We start from the raw sequence: 21,125 nt of genomic DNA on the forward strand, positions 1-21,125 counted from the left end.
AGCAAACAGAAAGTCTGAGTGGCCCTCCGCATGCCATGCAGAAGAAGGATAAGGATAAGCTACCACATTTCAAGAATAACAACAAAATTAAAGAAGAAAGCAACAGTGTTCAAAAGCCAATGAAAAACCTAGTCTGAAAAAATATAAAACTCAAACAGAAGAAAATATCTTACAGTATTTCATACTTTCTTAATAAAAATGTGAATTCAATAAAAAAGTTCAAAGAGGAAGTGACAAAAACAACAGATTAAGGTTAGGCATATTCTGTGCTCAGAAAATATATTGATAAAACAAACAGGTAATAAATTAAAAATAGCAAGGCACAGAATAGATATATCTGAAAATCAAATTCCTCATGTAAAGGAAAGGCTTCTGTGAAAGCAGATAAAAGACAAAGGCATTAAAAGATAGAGTGAAGCTAATAAATGGAGAAGACCTGAGACTGTACAATTGTGTCTGCGAAGCAAAGAATCCAACAAAGCAGGAGAAGTACCCAAAATTAGAACATCCCCAAAAGTTCCATAAATGAAAATAATCCACAAAAAGGAAACAAGTGCAGGAAAATGTGAGAGAGAACAATAGACACTGAGATGAGACATATCCTGATTAAGTTATTATGATTCAAGACTAAAGAAGGAATTCTTCGGGCATTAGGCAAAAGCAAGTAATTTTGGGGAGGGATAAAATCAAGTTGTCCTAACACTTCTCCACGGTATTATCAGATGCAAAAAGAATCTCTATAGAGTCCTACGGAAAGCGTGTCCCCCAAAAACATTCAGTCCAACAAAGTCATACTTAAACTATAAAGATAATAAGTGGACATTTTATTCTCAAGCACTTAAGAGCCTTCTTGAAAAATTGTCTTGCCAACCAGGACCTTAGGAATAAGGAAGCTACTGTCAGAGGACTGCTAATGAACACACTAAGTCCACTTTAATACAGGAACTGTGATTACAAAACAGAATGTGAAGGTTGCAAACTCTGACAAGGTAAAAATAATAGATAACTAAAGATATTGGAAGATGGGACACAGGAGAGGGAGAAAGAATAACTGCCGATTTCCTTTTCTTATTGTAATTTTTCAATTGATCCAATCTAAAATTAAAATGTGTAGCAAAAATACATAATAATTCCAATCTCGTTTTGCAAAATCACTTTTTTAACTTTAGAGGGATCTCTTGGGAACTGATATCTCTCATAGCAGAGAAACATTTTCTTAAAGATTGGCAATTTCTTCTGTTATACTTCAGATTCTCTTCCACAAACCTGAGTAAGGTAAAATTTAATTTTTTAATTAAAAATAGAGTATCTCATGTTGTTAAAAATAGAATATCTCATGTTAAAAATAGTATATCTCATGTTGATTTAAATTATTCCCAGCTAGCAAGTTATTCTTCTATCTTTATATATACAAAGAAAGGTACCTAGAATGCTGTCCAATTAATGTTCAAAATGGTTAATTGGGGAGGTGGAGTCAAGAGTGAATTTTTAAATAATTTATTCCTTGTTGCATTCTGCATTGTTTAAGCATCTTATAATAGCCATGTATCACTTTTACAAACTAAAAAGTCATGTTTAAATTATAAGAGCCAAAAAACCCTTTCACTGAATTTTTAAACAAAGCATAAAATACATGTTAACTACATAAAAATTTACAGAACAGAGAACACGAAAGAAGGGAATAAAAACCACTCATGGGGCCATGTCCAGTGCCTACCGCAGTCAGCGTTTCCAGTCGTGGGATGGAAGGAACTTCACAGAGACGACATCCAATATTTAATAAATAGCCCTATGTTTTCTCCCAATACTTTTTATAGTCATATTAATTACATTTAAATATTTATTCAGCCAGAGTATTTACTTTGGGTTTTGGTGTGAAATAAGAATTAATTTTTTCCTGCTATGTTTGGTTCATTGTGCTAAAGCCACGCACCAAACAATCCATTCTCTGCTGACCGATCTGAAATGCCACTTTTACTGAGTTTTGATATAGAATTAAATACTCTCAGGCTTGAGTACCCTCTCTCATCTCATTTCTTCAGAGACCTCAACGCACTCAGAAACCCCTGGACTACAAAGCAAACTCCTCACTCAGTCTTCTGCTCAAATATCTTCTGTCTTGGGAAGCCTTTCTTGTGTCCCACTGTCCCTTGTAGAAATAAACTCAAGGGACAGGGGACACGTGATTATACTCTCCATGAAGGCAGGTACTGCATCTCCAAGTCGTCTTCTTAGCCTCACGTTTGGTCAAGTGATACACACAGCCCTTCAAATATCCCATCCACGTAACAAGTCTTCCCAGCCACTCTCTCCTGCCCACGTGCAACAATCTCAGCAGTGAAAGTCAAGAGAAAAGGCCCTAGGATTTTGTTCATTTTTAAAACATTAACTGGAATTAAATTTCATTTCACTATCTCAATTTTGGAGACCTGTAAGCTATTAATTTTACCTTTTTCAACAAAATTTTCCCTTCTGGTTTTATTCCTGTTAATTATTTGCAATCCGCATGACACTGAGGCAGTAGCCAGTCATATATACCAAAGAGAATCTCACTACTCCAGGACCCGGGGTCCTACGCAGAGGCCTTGGCCCCTCACCAGACAGACATTTCTTTAGCATCAGCACTACCTTACCAAGCCCGGCTACGTGCTGAAGCAAATCTCAGAGCCCTTAACCTGCCAAGCTCTAGGCAGCTTCTTAGCCAAAGGAACTTACTATAAACCAGTCCTAGAAATGGGCTCACTAGCCACCAGGAGTAATGATTTCAATTAATGCCTAGAGCCATCCATAAGTTCCATCCTTCTCAGGATGTAATGCTCAATCAACCAGCAGTACTCTGCCCCTCCAAGGAGAAGACAGAGAGAGAACACAGAAACACCAAAGGAAAGCCAAAAGAAGCCAAAGTGACATAGACACTTCAATACTGGAGCCAGAACAACATGGCTGACAGTCAAGTGATCATACCCACAGGGGTATTCTCCAAACTGGGAACAAATGGAAATATCGGCCCACCCAAATCTGCATGATATCACCACTAAAGCCACAGCTCCTGAACCTGGAACAGAAAAGACAAAGGTAGTTGTGATAGCTTTCTTCACATATTTGAAAGGCCATGATGTTTAAGAGGAAATGGATTTGTTCAGTCATATCTTCAGAGGCTAGAACTAGATCCACTGGGTAGAAATTATAGAGAAGCAGACTTCAGGTCCTAATAAAAGCGAGCTTTCTATCCAGAGATGGTCAGCATAGAGGCAGCCTACCTTGTGAAGTCGGTAGTTATTTGGTACACGTACACACACACACACACACACACACACACACTGCATAGAGAACTATATGTCAGGAATACTACCGAGGGATTCTGAACTAAGGGAGGATTAGACCAAATGACCTCCAAAGGTGTATTCTAAAACAACTGTATTCTGACCTCAAAATTTAATTAAAAAAGGGTTACTCTTCAAAGGTAAAAATTTTTTAAAAAGTACATGCGTTACGCAGAATTTTGAGAAGTATCAACCAGTGAGTATTACTGGCTTTTAATAATGTGAATTTAATAATAAAAGATTAAAAATAAGTTTAATCTTCCAAGATTTATAATTAGACACATCTGACTTTCCATCTTTAAAATAAGCTGTCTAGGTAAATTAGCTTATTAACCTCAACCAGTAAGTGAATCGTAGCCATATAGCTTATAAGATACAACATTGCACAAGAGCTGAAAGATATACATGCAAAAACTACATTACTGCATCTAAAAATAAAATCCCACTTAGTCTTCTTGATTGGCTACAAAAATGAGTGCTTGGAAACTTCTTAGCATAATTCTAAATTTAATCTCTGAGGAGACATAGATTAAAATAAAAAAAAAAAAATAGATTCTGATTCAACCCATTCCAGCCACTGCTAGAGCAGGACAGCAAATGAAGCCAGTCTGCAGCTGAGTGAGCATATCCTCTAGCTCAAGTCCACGGCCTGTGAGAGTCTGGGAGAGGGCCCACTCCACTGATGAAACACCACGGCCCCCGCTGTCCCCAAACCTGAGCCCAAACGCAATTAAAACTGAACACAGCAGGCATGAGGCCATCTTTGCAGATCCTGATGAAAATCCAGTCCTTCTTACTCTTCACTTCTGAAAGTAAATCTGCTTATCTGGCAATTTTTTAATTGCTTTAGGGGAAGGCAAACACAAATGATAAACTTTATATGAAGAAAACAGAGTTGAACAAGAAGAGAAAGAAAGGGGCCTTTGTACTTGGCAGGGGAAATGAGGGAGATGACGGGAAATGATATCAGCGTTTAGCACACACCACACTGAGGAAGATAAACAGATGCAAACAAACAAACCTGAAGTTCTGCATGAACTGTCGGAACTTGTCCACCCTCTTTGCCAGTGGCACGATAACGTTGATAAGCGTGTTGGCCATGTTGAGCTTTTCTTTTTTTACTTTCATGATAGGGCCAAACGGTCGAAACAAGACAAGTCGTCTGAATTCGTGCTTGTGGTCCCCTTTGAACGTGAGCTCATACAAAGTGCCTTTATCCTTTTCTGTGCGGTAGATCCCTATTCACAGAAACACAAGAAAAGATAGTTTTAAAAATTAACCTCGCCTACTGAGCATTCTAATAGCTGAGATCTCGCACAAAACGCCTTTTTAAAAAAATATATTAAGATTAAATCTCTACGTCTAATAATAATTATTATTAAAAGCCAATGCTCCCACTTTAAAAACCCCAAAAGAAATAAAAATATCATTAATTTAAAAATAACAGTTATGAAAACTTCATAAAAACATGGGGAAAAGTTTGTAATGTTAGATATAAAACTGTATTTAGAGGCATCAAAGAAAGGAAATATGCCAAAATGAGACTGGCTGTGACATGAGGTAGGATTATATATTTTTTCTTTTCTGCTATTATCTGCACTTTCTGCAATATGATTAGATAAATATTATAATTGTTACATTTAATTTAAAAGCATGTTAAAATTTTCTCTTAGAAATTACAGCCATTTCAGATGAACTGACCATAGTAGTCTATTTGGGGCCAGTCTCAAGGCTCATGTGGCCCTGTGGAAGCTTCTGGAAGCATTAAAGCAGAAAACACATAAAGTACCCAGCACAGTAGCAGGCACACAATTTACTTAATTTCATATCGCCCTTCCTACCTCTGAGAAACGGCATAGCTCAGTGCTTCAGAGCTGGACTAGTTGGGAGGTCTATTTATGGACCACCCCCCCAAAGTGTGCTCCACCCCATGTGACTGTTACTGAAACTCCACACAGTCTCGCTTGTCAGGTTGAAGATGTGACAAAGCATCTCCATTCAACTCTCAGGGTGAGCCTCCTGAGGCCCTGGCCCGACAGAACTTCCCTATCCAATGACCACACGATCCCCTGGCACCTGTGCTCCATTGTCTTCCCCACGTCACTGCTAATGTGGGTGTTTTTCTACAATAAGGAAAACAAAAACAAAAAGCACATATGAGCCAACAAATCACTAGATAAGCTTCCTCATCTCTTATCTTTCATTTGCCATGCTGTCTATTCCCTATTGCTTCCTTCCTCTTAATCCTCACGTTAGCTAGAACATACCTTCCAGTCTTTGAGTAGCTACAAAAGTAAATTTCCAGGGAATATATGTGTCTATGGTCAGTCACAGTTTTCACGGCCTCTCACAAACTACTTATTTTTTCCTCCTCACTCTCCCTTGTCTATTCTTGTACAGGAAGTACTGCTCGTCTTCACAAACATTGCTAAGTTCTCTGTTCTATGCCTCAAAGGAGCTTTTCATCTTACAGCCCCGGTTTTACAGTCTCTTTGATCCTGTTCAAAGTCTGGATCTCCTTCAGGTGCCACAAAGAGGAGTTTGGTATTGCAAAGTTTCATAGTGTCGTTTCTCATAGCTGTCTCACAGGCCCGCCTGGAGATTCAAAATGTGCGATCTGCTGGCAGTGAGCACGGGTGATTGAAGGACTTGAAGTACAGATTTACAAGGACTGAATCCTCTTCTGAAGCCTTCTTTGCTTCCTTAGGTGAGAGGGCATACTGCTCAACAGCCCTCAAAGTCAGGGAAGCTGAGAGAAGTTTCTCTGAGAGAAGTTTCACTGCGCTCAGGTTGGAACAGAATTCGGAGTCCCCGCAGGGGTCATTCCCAGAAGAAAGAGGGAGGTTCATTTCTTAGGAAGCTCAAAGGACTTCTGTGAAAATGTGAAGTGGTTCCCTTCAAAGACTGTTAATTCTTTCAGGTAACCAGTACTCATTGAGGAAACAGGCTCTTCCCCACCTCTAACGTGTCTACAGCAGCAGGATAAACCACCAACTCCTAGGGTCCAAATAAGGCTGTCTGATTCAAAAGGAGTCGCATTCAGTAACAGCATATCTGCACACATGAAACAGACCTGCTGGGGTTGGTGGCTGTGACTTGTCAAGCTTCTGTTATTCGGTGTCAGCAAGCAGACCCTCTCCACATGGCAATAAACATGGAAAAGGCTGTCGTCAGTTTAACATGCAGATAAAAAAAGTACGTGGGCTAGGGATTGTTTTTTTTTAAAACTGAGTCATTTTCTTTCTCAGCATCAGGATAAGAATCATTAATTTTTAAATCTAAATTCACAGATTTGAAGATACAGGTAGAAATATACACAAACTTGTCTCAAGATACACATCCATTTATAAGGAATCCAGAGTAATAATTCTTATTAATAATGATTCCTATAACCCTGTAAGCACAGCTGCCCTTGTGGAGCAGGCATCCTCAGCCCGCTGGGACAGGTAGCAGTCTTTGTGAGTGGTTTCCGGGCATGGCGCTCCTTACTATCAAGAAGGTCGATATGCCCAAGATAGTCTTGCACAACACAATTTCAGCTGCTTTCTCATTGTCTTCCGCATCATGGTGATGATGCCTTGAACAACTTTTTAGCATATTTCCCCATATTCTGCCTAATTAAATTAATTATGTCTTAGAAATCTGATTTTAGATTTCTATCTATTTTAAGTAAGTTATTTAAAACTCTCTTGCATCCAGTATCCACTAAAATCCACACCCAGCCAACCGCTCACCACACCCACAGGCACACGCTCCTCTACCTGCCACACACAGCACTTTGTCTGCCTGTAACACAAAGGACAACCTACAGGGACCTTTGTGCCCCCTGTAACTCTTTAGTGGTGGAAACACAAAGGAACTGAGAGGAAAGGGGGCCGAAGCATTCTGAGGCAGGAATGGGTTTCAGCCAGTAACTGGCATGCATGATGGCAAATGCACAGCAAATCGACCAAAAAAAAGGCTTCGTTGTCACAGTTTATGGGATGGTATCATTTTTATGCACTGTGCAAATCAAAGATCAAAATAGGAACTTTGAAGCTAGCTTAAATTTTGGTTTAGACACCCTAACTGGCACCCTCTTTTCCCTTCTTTCTCTCCATACTTACTTTGAGTTTGGTGTTTCTGCTACCTGTGCAAGCATGCTAATATTCATCTTATCCTACTCAAGGGAGCTAGGCCCTAGGATGATGAACTAGGTGGGGTCACCTCCAGGTGTCCAAGATACAGCTTCATGATCTGCTGTGAATGTGTATTCCGTCAGTAGACAAGGAGCTAACCAGACACTGGTGGCCACTCTACATCCTGTCCTCAACTTAGGACCTCAGAAGTCATGATGCTGATGGTCAAGGAGGTACCACTCTTCACCTTCACATCATTACCCCCAGTCAATACGAGCATACATGGGTTGTGGCCAATGCTGCACTGCTGAACTCAGAAGTGTCTCCACTTTCATTTCTGCCTTTCCTACCTTCTGAAATGAAGCCTAGGTCTCCCAGCTGGATAGCTGCAACCTTCTGCCGACCCATGTCCCAATCATCTGATACATATACTTTGACCCTTAGCCTTCCTACAGTACCAATATAATCCTACTTTCCCCCTAGCTCAGAATCCCTCACCAGCTTCCTGAAGCCTATACAATAAAGTACCAATGCCAGGGCCAGCCTTTAAGACCCTCCATAATCTGGCCCCAATCTACTGTCCTAATTATAGCTGATGCCTCTGCCTCATGTGAAATTGGGCTCCAGTCAAGCTGATTTACACTGAGCACATATAACTACTCTTCCTCCAGGAGAGACTGGAACCCTCCTGCAATGCTGTCGAGAATATAAAGTGGTGTAGTCACTGTGGTTTGGTGGTTCCTCAAAAACTTAAACATAGAATTATTATATGATGTACCGATTCCACTTCTGGGTACATACCCAAAAGAAATGAAAACAGAGACTCGAACAGATACTTGTACACACATGTTCATAGCAGCATTATTTGCCACAGTCAAAATATGGAAAACATCCAAACCTCCATCAGCAGATGAATACATAAACAAAATATGGTAGATATATACAATGGAATATTACTCAGCTCAGCCTTAAAAAGGAATGAAATTTTGATACATGCTACAACATGAATGAATCTTGAAAACATGTGCCAAGTGAAATAAGCCAGTCACAAAAGGACAAATATTGCAGGATTCCACTTATATGATGAGGTACTTAGAATAGTCAAATTCATGGAGACAGAAAGCAGGCTGGAGGAGCAGGGAATGGGGACTGAGTGTTTAATGGGTACAGAGTTTATGTTTGACGTGATGAAAAGCTCTAGAAACGGGTAGTGGTTCAGACATCCTAACAACAATGTGAATGTACTTTATGCCACAGAATTGTATGCTTAAAAATAGTTAAAATGGTATACTGCAATAACTGCCCTTCTCTGAAAAGGCCTTCCTCAAGACACACTTTCCCACCAGTCTACCTTTCCCTCTTCCATGCCTTCTAAATGTGACCCTCCCACTTTGAGATGATTCCATGACATTCTTAACCCAAAGTGATCATTCAGTCCTCCAGTCACTCTGGTCTTAGAGCTTTCAAACTCTTCTTTGCTGAACTACTTTTTTGGCACATGAGAACATAAAAGGACCTTGGTGATTGATCATCTAGTCCAGCCTTCTCAATTTACAGATGAGCAAACTGAGACCCAGAGAAGTTGTGATTTCCCTGTGTCCACCAAACGTATTAACGACTGACTGAGACAGACCCCTGTGCAAAAGTTTACTCCCTAAACGTCACTTTTCATATGCAACATGAATAACTCAGAGTGTAGAAAAGAAGTAGGAACAAGAAAAACAGAAGTCAGAACACACAATAGAAAGCCTGTAGTAAAAACCACTGTTCTTGGCTCATTTACCCACAGATAATCCTTACATCCACCCTTAGGGCTTTCCTTTCAACACATAATAGTAATAGTTGTTAAAATTACAATCATCTGAATTCATAACATATTAAATTAGTAAATTCCAAAAGGGGGGATTTTTTTATGAAAAAGAAATTTCTAACAAGACAAAAAGTAATTAGGAAAAGAAAATCTATAACAGGCAGAAATGCTGACAGTGTAAATAGTGATAGGTCACCTCCTGACAGCAGGGGAGAAGGAAGAACATTATTTTAAAAAGAAATTTAAATATATGAGATCATTTAATATAACGAAAAAACACTTCACCCACATAGGTTGCCTCTGAAGACATCACCGTAAGAGCACGTACTATTCCTTCTGCTGACCCTGCAAGAGCACATTCTCCTTGCTCTGTTCAAGAAGAGAAACAGGGAAATTCTGAGAAAGATTTTACTCCAAAATAGTAAAAACTTACTACAAAATAGTAACATTTTACTATTTTGGTGGTTCGGTTACCTACAAAATTCTGCTTAGACGGAATATTTCATTCCCAGACCACATGAGATAAATGAGACACCATTACAGTGCCATCTGTTCTCAGCTCAATTTTCTTAGAGAAAGTAATAGACATTTGACATTTGTGAAAGTTATGTCCTAAGACTGCCATGAACCCCTAAATGCTCAGATACTATAACATAAATAATTTTTCCCCATAAAAAACAAAACAATAAAAAGTAACCACTTTAAAGCTTTGCCACATCTGTTGGCCTATAGAAACGTCTGTGCACATCATTCTCCTGAATCGAAGTGCATTAACTCAGAGCAGCTCCTGCACACGTCCTGATTCAAGACTATCGCCATTTTCAACTTTTCACAAAACCTTTCTTTCATTTGACAAGAACTGGTTGCACAGACCCATGTCCTTGCTGAAACAACGCATGCGTCACCTTTTCTTATTTCTATTTATTGCTTTTGGTATATATTTATTCACATCATAGATCCAGGCAGACAAAATCAACACTTGCCTCTTAATCAGAAATTTCCAAGAACTCCACTTACTTAGAGGTGTCCCTTCATCACAAGTACTAGCCGTTGACTTTCTTTTCAGAGCCATTTCCCCCACCACTGCCCCAACCCCCGCCAAAACTACAATCTGCCTTTCACTCTATGAAAGCTATCGGTATTTGACAATAAGGAAGCGAAGGCGTGTTATAATTTCAGTGCAGCACTGAGCTGGGCTCCTCATCAGGGACCCACCAGCCTCACATGATTCATATTCACTTGACATGGTTATTTTTGTCCTTATTGATTTTTCTTATGGCTATTATTTACCATGGATTGGGTTCTATATTAGAGATACAAAGATGAACATGATAAAATTCACTGCACCTTCAGAATTCACATTCTACAGAGGAAAGCAAGTAGGTAAACAAAACAGGCATAAATAATATGAGAAGCACCTAAGAGAGGCTGCATGAGATGTAAGGGAAGAGAAAGGAGGGAGTCTCCACCTGCTGGAGGGTCTGGACAGTTGGATCTCGAAGATATTTCAGCAGAACTAAAGGCTGAGAGTGGGTGTTTGCCAGGACTACAAAATCGGAGAGGGCATGCTACAGGAAGATAACATGAGTACACATAACAAACGAAAAACAACTTGCGATGTTTGGCAAACTATGAGACAGTTCAGCAAAGCTGGGATGCAAAAGGTAGGTGTGGGAGAGAGGTGGGAGATGAAGCTGGAAAGTCAGGAAGGGTACACTGCGCCAGCCCACTAGGTCATCCTGCAGTGCGAACTCTGCCCTGGAGCTCAAGGGAGCGTGAGTGCAGTAAGTCTTCAACAAGGGAGAGAGGAGATCATCTCAGCACTATCAGCTCACAGATGTGTGGAGCATGGATGGATAACAGGGATGTGATCAGAGGGTAATGAGGGAAGAACCACAATAATTCAGCAAGAAATGAAAAGGCAGTAGAGATGATGAGAAGTAGAAAGAACTATAGAGAACTTGGTTAGAAATGAGATGGCAGGTGAGAGAGATAAAGGTAGTGTGATTCCAGTTACAGGTGAGAAAAGGGTTACGAGTTAAGCTATGGATGTGCTCATTTGGGGAGCTGCCTGAGGAGGTCTGAGGCTCAGCGGATAGGCCTTCTTTTAGACAAGAGTTAGCTGTCCCTTGCATAAAAAGTGAAGCTGCAGGTGTGGGTCAGATCATCCAGGAAGTCTGTAGAATGAGAAGAGGGAGCCTAAGATGTAGACCTGGGATATCCCAAGCCTACAGGTACAGAGTGCGTGGATCCGCAAAGGAGACAGAGAGGTCTGTGGCAATGAGAGAAGTATGGAGAAAGGCAGAAGACAGCAGCAGGAAGGCCACCCCCACAGGTAAGGAGGGGCTGCTCGACAGTGCAGCTGATACATCGAGGTTAAGTCTGATGAGGACAAAACGGGCCAATGGATGACCAGCAGGAGATCTTATCAATAATGGTTTCAGAGAAGCGACAGGTATGAAGCCAGATGTGAAAAATGATAAGAGATGAAGTGGCAGGAATGAGTTGAGTGAGTACTTATTTTTCATTTCCTTGAAGTCAAGTTCATTCCAGCCTTAGGACCTTTGCTTTGCCTGTTCTTTCCCATCTGCCTAGAATGCTTCCCCCTCGGGTCCTGACATGGCTTATCCTTCTCCCCTTTTAGGTCTCAACCCAAATGCTACATCCTTAAAGAGGCCTTCCCTAATCTCACTCTCTGAAGCTGCCCCCTCCACTCCGGTCACTCTGTCACCTCTTTCACATTCCCGCTTTAGCGCGTTATGTGAACGGTGTTTACTTATCCACATATTTACTACTGTTTCTGCACCAGAAGGTAAGCTCCAGGAAAACCAGAACTCTTGTCTCCAGCCCTAGCGAACACATTCTGTACAGCAGGATGGGTGGGAGGGAGGGAAGGAAAGTGGTTGGCTAAGGAGGGAATGAACTCATTAGAGTACTAGCCAGAGGAAATTATAGAATTAAGTGTTTTCTTTCTTTAAAAAAAAAAAAAATAGGAAAAAGAAACAAGTCCTTCATATGCTGAGAGTAAGGAACAAAAAGAAATAGATAATGAGGATACACAGATGGAAGGAGAAAGTGAGAGGTAAGTGGACTCTACAATCCAAGAAAGGATTTGGTCTTGGACGGAGAAGGGTCACCTATTTCCCACAACAGAACAGGAGGAGGAGAGGAGGGGTACGGATAGTGCAGGTTTGGGGCAAGGAGCCAAAGGCATGCGTGACAATAAATGTTGATAATTTCTCAGTGAAGCAGGAGAAAGGCAACGCTGAGAGTGAGGGATTCGGGGTGGGGTACAGGCTGTAAAAAGAGGGCTAAAGGGCTGGGATCCTGGCAGTGCAGAATAGGAGACAGAGCGGCGTAAGGACGTGGAAAGGAGTTACAAAACAGCACAAGGGCACAGCTGGGCTGGGGCGCATACGCTGTACTGACATCAGCATGTACGTGCACAGTGACTTTCCTCCGGCAGCAGGAAGAACAGGGAAAGGATAAAATACAGTGACTCATTGATCTAGGACTGGGCTCTGCAGAGCAGCTGTGGAGGGCAAGGAAGTCAGAGCGTTGGGAAGAAAGTGGCTGAAGGAAGACCTAAGGGGGCCCAGGAGAGGGAGGAGTAAAGCCTTAGGAAGGGCAGGGTCAAAGGACACGAAATGGGTCAAAGTGAGAATAAACGACAAAGAGACTGAAGTCAGAAGTAATAACAGAAGGCATGGGGGGAAAATGGATTTCAGAGGATGTTTAAGTTTAATGAAAAAGTGGGGTTCTTCCAGGAAATAAACAGGCCAGGAAGTGGCCGCCCTGGAAATCGGGCCTCTGTGCTCTCTCTCCCTCCGTGCTCTCACGCTGTTGGCCAGACTAGACGATGTGCTGCTCAAGACCCCAGCTACACAGACCTCTTTTTCACCCTGAGTTCTTATTCTTCAAGGATGATGGGCTTCTACGAAGAAACGGCAGCCCCATCTCTTTCCATAACCTTACTTTAAGAAACCAACGGTGAGAAGTTACACAGACTAGACACCTACCTGGACTAACTGGAGTTTAAGAGGCTAGAAAGCAGCAGGGAGACTAAGATAGCGGAGAATTCTGCAGGGATTCCAGAACAAACATCCGAGGAAAGGAAGTCAGAGCGGCCATTATCGGGGTATGTTTCCAAACAGCTGCAAGACTTCCTCTCAAAACACTGTGGGACAGTACATCCAGGATGTTGCGGAAAAGCAGAAAATTTAAGATATAAGCAGCAGCGATGAGCAGAAGTTAAAAGGTCAAAGAGAAAGGAATGTGTGCCCACACCATTGTCTTTGGTTAACCGGTAAGCTCGTCCCTGCACAACTCCTTAAGCAACTTATCACTAAACTAAAGGACACACAGCCTGACTGTATTTACATTACCCTGACTCATGTCTGTCTCTCAAACCGCATTCACAAGGTTTGTCAAGCCAACAAGAACATCTTTTTAATATAATAATCTGCTCAGAACGCCGAGCTATGTTTCGGTCATGCTAAACCCCTGCGAGGTAGCGAGTCATAGAGTGACTGACACCTTAGGTCACAAAGCCAGGGCAAGTTCTTACAGAGACAGTCTGGCCCAGAGGAAGAGAGACCTGAATTTCAACTCCGTTCAACCATTAACTTGCTCTATTACTTTGGACAAAGTCAATTCTCAAAGCCTCAGTTTTCTCAACTGTACAAAATAGGCATTAAACAATACACGACTTACTGTGTCCATGACATAACAATAAATGAGAAACACAATTGTAATTTAGGATTATGAAAGCCACTGCCTCTCCAGTAACATATCATAAAACTAATGCTATACTACTAAAGCATGAAAACAATTTTATAGGAGATCAAAATAATGTGGTCTATTAGATATGCAGTTTTCAGATGACAGTTTAATATAAGGAATTTTTAAACTTAGAGAATTATAAGAATAGGTAATATTTACTCTATTTAGATAGTACTCCCTAAATATTTTATCTCAAGTAAATCGCGACCCCTCCAAATTATATGACAATGTTCCCATCTAGGGGAGGGGTCTGTGTTCCCTCTCCTTGAGTGGGCTTGTGAGTGTTTTCCCTGAGATAGGACAGTGAAGTGATGCAGTTCCTCTTTGTTTGCTGGAACAGCTTTTTTGGAACCCAGACTGCCATGTAGGAAAGTTCAACTACCCGAGTTTGTCATGCTGTGAAGAAGATACGCTCCGGAGAGAGGTCACATGTATATACTCCAGTTAGCAGTCCTGGTCCTCACATCATCACAGCCCAGCTGCCAGATCTGTGAGTGAATGAGCATTCAGATGATTTTAGCTTCCAACTGTTGAGTCACCTCTAGACTTTTAGCCTTCCCAGACAAAGCCCCAGATATGCTGGAACAGAAACAAGCCATCCCCACTATCCTTCCTGAACTTCTGACCCACAGAATCTTGTCAGCATATGAAAATGGTGATCTCAAGCCTCTAAATTCTGGGATAATTTGATATCCAGCAATAATAACTGGGACAATGAGTAACTGATAACGGCATGTAAATATGCTATGCTGCTCATTAAGAGTAGATACAAACATTCATTATCCGTTACTGTGCTTGTGGCATCACTGGCATCCTCTTATGACACACCAACCAGCATGTGCCAGAACATAAGGTCACCCAACCTCTGCATGGAGCTGGACAAAGGGATTTCCCCAGATGGGACTAAAATTTTCGTCAGAAAAAAGTTCTAGGTCAATGAAACACATGGACAAATGGGCATCTGAGACCCCAGAACTCCACACATTTGAGAATGGCTGCAATAAATTTAGCTTAGAAAACTTTTCATGTGGATGATATCAAACTCTTACTTTAGCCATAAAATCACAGAAATAAACAAAGACCCCTTGGTCAAGTACTCACTGATAGTTGTTTTTATTTAATCTCTTGGTAAACTTTCTAAAATAAAAATGTACCCTGGTTATATGAATAGTTAACTTGAGAGACATAAACTCTAATATTTCAATAAATACCTTAAGTCTAAATGGTCTAACTATACCAGTTAAAAGGAAGAGATTCTCAGAGTGGACTTTTAAAAAACAACAACAACACGACTATAGGCTGTTTACAAAAAATTCACTTCAAATTCAACAAATGACATAGGTATATTGAAAGAAAAAGGATGGAGAAAGCTATGCCATGCAAACATTAATTAAAAAGAACTGGCTGTATAAAGTAGATTGTAGAACAAAGAAAATTTACTAGAGACAAAGAGGTACATTATAAAATGATAAAAGGATCAATTCACCAGAAAGACGCATGATCTTAAATGTTTATGCACCAAACAACAGAGCCTAAAAATACATAAAACAAAATTTGATAAAACTGAAAGGAGAAATAGACAATTCCATGATCATAGTTGAGGACTTCAATCCCCTTGTCAGGACATAAAATCAGGTAGGATATAGAAGATGTGAACAACACAATCAACCAACAGAATCTAACTGACATACAGAATATTCCACTTAACAATCGCATAATACGCAAGCACCTATTATATTTTGGGATATAAAACAAACCAAGAATTTTAAAAGAATTTAAACTATAGAGAGTGATTCAAAGTAGAAACCAATAATAGAAAGAGAAGAAATTCTCTAAACACTTGAAAATTAAACAACATACTTCTAAATAATCCGTGGGTCAAAGAGAGGGTCTCGAAGAAAATTTTAAAAATATACTTTCAACTAAATAGTTAACTTGCTATATAAGGTTGTTAAATATAGAAGAGTTGATATTTTAGGACATCTGGCCAAGGACAATTATTTTAAAACCACTGACTTTAAGTCATTTTTCTGACAGTGATACACAGGTCTGTTATCTGCTAAGCCATGCATGACAATAAAAGTATGAGTAAGTGTGCTTGAACATTCTAGAGCAGTGCCTGGCACATTATAGGCGCTCAGTAAATATTTGTTGAATGAATCAGTGTAGACTGGGAATCAGTAGAGAGCACAGAATCTAGAGCCAGAGTGCATGGGGTCAACTTCCAGCTGCGTAATCTTGGGCAAGCGACTGAATTTTTCTTTGCCTCTGCGTCCTTACTCATAAAATACGAATGACTGTAATAAAAGACCTATGTCATAAGATTATTGTTAGGATTGAGGTGCATATATAGCACTTAATGCACAAAGTATTTTAGGCACTCAATAAGTGTTAGCTAGCATATTTGGGGGTATGGGAAGAAAAATTTCAGTCCCTCCTCCCAAAGAAGGTTATATACTCATTGAAGAAGGGCAAAAATTGCCCTTATATCTTCCACAAAGAGTATCACAATTTCTAGGGACCAGCCCCCTGAAACAGGCAAAGGTGTGAGAACTATTGCTTTAAGGCTATCCTAGCTCTAGATCTTGTGATTCCTTCAAAGCAGTGATTCGCAGCCATGGCTGCACATTGGAACCACCTGGGGAGCTTTCAAAACACTGACGCCCAGGCCCCACCCCCAGAGATTCTGATTTCATTAGTCTGTATTGCAGCCTGGACTGCTCCAAGAGATTGTAATGTGCAGCCAAGGTTGGAAAGCACCGCTTTCAGGAACGTGATTTCAATGCTTCCACAATCCAGTGGTTCCCAAATGGAGGTGAAGTCATTCACAGGCAGTTAAGTGTCATTGATACTCTTCAGAACGATTCTAGAAGTTAAGTAATGGCAAAAATAACGCCTCCCCTTTCTCCAACACTGAATTGCTCCATTACTCTAAACTGCATCGCTAAAGGAGCATCAATGTTGCAGAGGCCTAATGTGACAGAGGTTTTTATCCCTTACAGTCCTAATAATCAAATGAAACTGGAGCGCACAACATTAAAATCAGAAGAGCTTCCAGCCCTCTATGCTTGTTACTCTCCTTAAAATGACCTTTACGTACACTGTGCAGCTTTGCCATGTGTGTAACAGTAATCTTAGTGATCCCTGGTTTTCCCTGGTATATAAAATCCATTTCAGGTTAGGGTTTGGATGGTGGACGTTTCTATAAGAACGTGGAGAAGAAATACTGGGAGCACGAGAAAATCGTGAACGCCTGAAAAACAGCTTATATGATGGTGTTATAGACATGGAACGCAAAGAGAAAAACCCAAATGGTAAATGGTCTTGTGAGCAGCTGCTGTCATGAGATGTGGGTTATTATGACGTGAAGAGATGGAATTGGGAAAAGATATGAGAAAATATTATACTTCGTGATAGGAACCCATCTGAAAGACTTGTGTAAAGGTCATCCTCTGGGTTGGGGACCTCATCCATTCCGATGAAGATGGTGGGCATCACAGCTGTCACTGTGATAAGACACTTCAGGGGCCTTTGTATGAGAATCTATTCTCCAGGTACGCCATGGGGAAAGGTCTCAGAGAACTGAGGACTCAATCCATGGTGAGAACCAGAGTTCTCAAAGTGTCATTTGTGGGCCAGTGGCCCAAGTGTCCTGCAGACTGGCCTTTGATTTTATCGATGTTAATAATTTCATATAGCTGATTTCTTCTTCTTTTCCTTCCATTATTTTCACATATAAAATCTGCATACTTCATGCTTCATCAATTATATCTTATTCTCCTTCACATGCTTGTGACGTCTAAACTATAGAAGTTGAGGCTTAAGAAGAAATCTGTTGCCACACAAAAGGAATACAGTTTAAAAGGTGTAAGAAGTGCTGTAATAACCAGGCAGATATCCAGAATTAAGAGACATTTGTGCAGATACTGATATAGAAAATATGAACAGTTAGTATTTCTCATTAAGTACCCTCAGAAGCTGTGAGATTTATCAAGGACCTGAGGGAGAGCCACGTTACTTGACTTAGGTTTCAAAGATGCCTGTCCGTGAATCACACTAAATGCCTATCTTCAGGAAAGAACTTCTCCCTGCACGCTGAGATTCTTAAAGAACCAGAAGTGATATAAACAATGGGATGACAGATACCTCTTTGTAGCAGAGCCTAATGGAAAAATTCTCACTGTGGTAGGTAGGTTTATTTTCAGTTTGAATTATATATAACTACATCAATGCATATTTCAGTTGCCTCCTCCTTACATTCCAATTAGGAATCAAGTAGTGTATTTTATACAAACCTAGCAAAGTGCACAGATGCTGAAGCATCACTGGGAATCTCTAATTCTCTGAATAATCTAATGAGCTGGAGTATCTAGAGCTGAAGAGTAAAATGTGTATCTATAAAAAGGGGCTCATTTCTCTTCTCGTTTCACATCCCCAGCAAGCTTACCCCAGCAGTGAGTTATCTGTGAGATTAGGAACAACACTGACAGCACTGGGAGGAGAAAGGAGAGATCTTAATTCTCCTTAAATAGTGACACTGAAGTTTTCACACAGTGTCAAGCGCAGGCAGGATCAATGCATTCCACCCCTGCTCACTGTGCTCCGGTCTCATATGCTCGTGAGGGATGCTAGGTCTGTGCACTTGGCAAGTTCCCCTGTATCTCATCACCTCCCTGCACAAGCACCTAAAATATTCCCTATTGCTGGAAATATCAAGTTAAAATTCTTGTTCCAAGTTTTAAAGGCTATCGTTAATCAGACACTAGCCTTATAATGCAATAGATTCTCATGTGAGGCTGATAAAATTACAATTACTCTCTACGGTCACATCTTTCTCCTGCGCGGCCTTGTTGACCACTACTCCGGGCTGCTGGACCCCTCTGTGCCCTGATGCTTGCCCTCACAGTCCGCCCCACACTCCCAGTCGGCACCTTTCTACTCACGGTCCTGCTTTTATCTTCTTGCATTTACGTTTCATTTTCCCAACTAGAGTAGGGATTTTATCTTATTTTTAAATCTTTGCTACATCCCAGCAGCTAACAAATGGGTAGGCACTTAGCAGGACCTCAATAAACACATGTCGACAGGCGTGACCTCAAGAGTTGCAATGTAGTTGGGGATATAACATCACAGGTCTCTAGCTAACTACCCTGCCGAGGACTTTAGCAAGGCTATCCAAGCTCCCTTTGACCCCCAAATCACAGCACAAGATAATACCCAAGTGGACTTTAGGACCACTTCGGGGGAGAGAGTACAAAACTGGGGATGCAAATGCATTCTATAGTAAAAATTCATTTCTATATCCTCAACACATGGCACAGTAGCTGGAGCATAGAAAGTGCTCAGCACAGGTGATTATATATGTATTGCATCACTAGACCACTGATGTCCCAATAGCAATTCAGAGTCTAAATCAACAAACGTGTATCAACCCACTTTTTATGCGCAAAGCTAAAAACTATGGAGATAAACGATATTTTCTCAGGGACAAAACAATATTTTCTCTTCCTAAGTAAAATATTTTTAACACAACTAGAAGTATTCGAAATAATTTTTAAGGGTATCAAAATGCTGGCAGGAGTGGTGGGGATATTTTCTATGCACTATAGCTACCTGGTCAGACAGAGGCAAACACATGCATTCACATGTGAGCTCTTTCCCATATGGCTTATGTCTCTCTACTTAAGTACACACACACACACACACACACACACACACACACACACGCACACACACAGCCACCCCTGAATACACACACACAAATCTCAGGATAGCTGCTGCTCTATTTTTTTCCTCTCCTTCACTGCTAAGCATCTAGATCAGCACTGTCAAATACAATTTTCTGCCATGATGGAAATATTCTCAATCTGTGTTCCCAAATGGATCCTGGGACCGGAAAATGTGGCTAGTGAAAGTGAGGAACAGAATTTATAATGTTATATCATTTTAATTAATTTTAATTTCAAATAGTGAGTGGCTACCATGCTGGACAGAGCAGTTCTAGATCACGTTGTCTATACCCAAGGACTCCGCTTCCTCTCCTTCCTTTCCTCAACCCACGACAATCTTGAATCTGCCCTGCCGCACCACTAAAAATGTTCTCACCAACCCAGCAACCACTGATTCCCACTATCAGTTACATAGGGGGTCTACCTTCAAGAACAAATTATGCGTGTTAAAAAATCTATTATCAGAATATCTTTCTTATAATTTTCTCAGAAAAACAAGCTTCAGGCATCTGAAAGACATCAGCAACTTGCAAAACACACCCTTGTTCTTCCGCTAACACACTCTCTCTCTTTCTCACTCTCCTCCTCTCTTCCCACCCTCCCTCCCCAGACTCTTCCCATCTCTGTCAACAGCAATGCACCCTTCTAGTTACTCAGGCTAAAGTCCCCAGAGTCACTTCTAACTCCTCTCTTTCTCCCATCAATCTATTAGCAAATCATGTTGGTTCTATCCTCAAAATGTGCCCTGAGTCCAATTGCTGCTAACCACCACTGTCACCATCTTGGTCCAAGCCACTATCTGCTATTTGGTTTCTGCGACAGCCACCTAATGGTCTCCTCATTTTTACCCTATCTCCTTACAGTCTACCTCAACACAGCAGCCAAAATAATCCTTTTAAAATGCGAGTCAGATCATGTTACCCTTCTGCTTAACACCAGCCAGGGTCTTCTCCACTCAGTGTGGGTAAAAGCCAAAGTCCCCACAATGGTCCACAGGAAGGGCCCTCCCCTCTCTGACTTGATCTCCTGCTCTCCACTCTCTCGCCCACTCTGCCCCGGCACGCTGGCCCCAGCATGCCACAGCCAGCGCACCAGCTGCTCCTTCTCTCTGGAACCCTCTTCCTCCAGATGTATGAATGACTTGCTCCCTCACCTTCAAGTTTCTGTTAACTGTCATCTTCTCAACAAGGTCTAGTCTGTCTTATTTAAGACTGTAGTATTCTCCCCAGCAGCCCCCACTCTCCTTAAACTCCTTTATTTTTTCCCCCTTTTCTCATACTACATAATTTGCTTATTTCAGTTTGTTTATCTTCTTCTCTAACTAGAATATATACTTCACGAGCTGGGCTTTGTGTCTGGGTTT

General features: G+C 41.0%; 1 protein-coding gene across 1 annotated transcript in view; it reads right to left on the bottom strand.

Moving 5' to 3' along the window:
* The window catches only part of CSGALNACT1 (chondroitin sulfate N-acetylgalactosaminyltransferase 1), a 43,453-nt gene extending 33,130 nt beyond the window's left edge, over positions 1-10,323 (bottom strand). Inside the window, exons 1-3 of the mRNA XM_039875750.1 lie at positions 10,269-10,323; positions 9,537-9,620; positions 4,345-4,561 (exon numbers count right to left, since the gene is read on the bottom strand). Coding sequence (XP_039731684.1) covers positions 4,345-4,561; positions 9,537-9,620; positions 10,269-10,323 — 356 coding nt within the window. The remainder of the gene's footprint in view (positions 1-4,344; positions 4,562-9,536; positions 9,621-10,268) is intronic.
* Between the last annotated feature and the right edge of the window lie 10,802 nt (positions 10,324-21,125).

Source organism: Pteropus medius, unplaced genomic scaffold (assembly GCF_902729225.1).
Source record: "Pteropus medius unplaced genomic scaffold, Ma_sr-lr_union100, whole genome shotgun sequence".
Lineage (NCBI taxonomy): Eukaryota > Metazoa > Chordata > Mammalia > Chiroptera > Pteropodidae > Pteropus > Pteropus medius.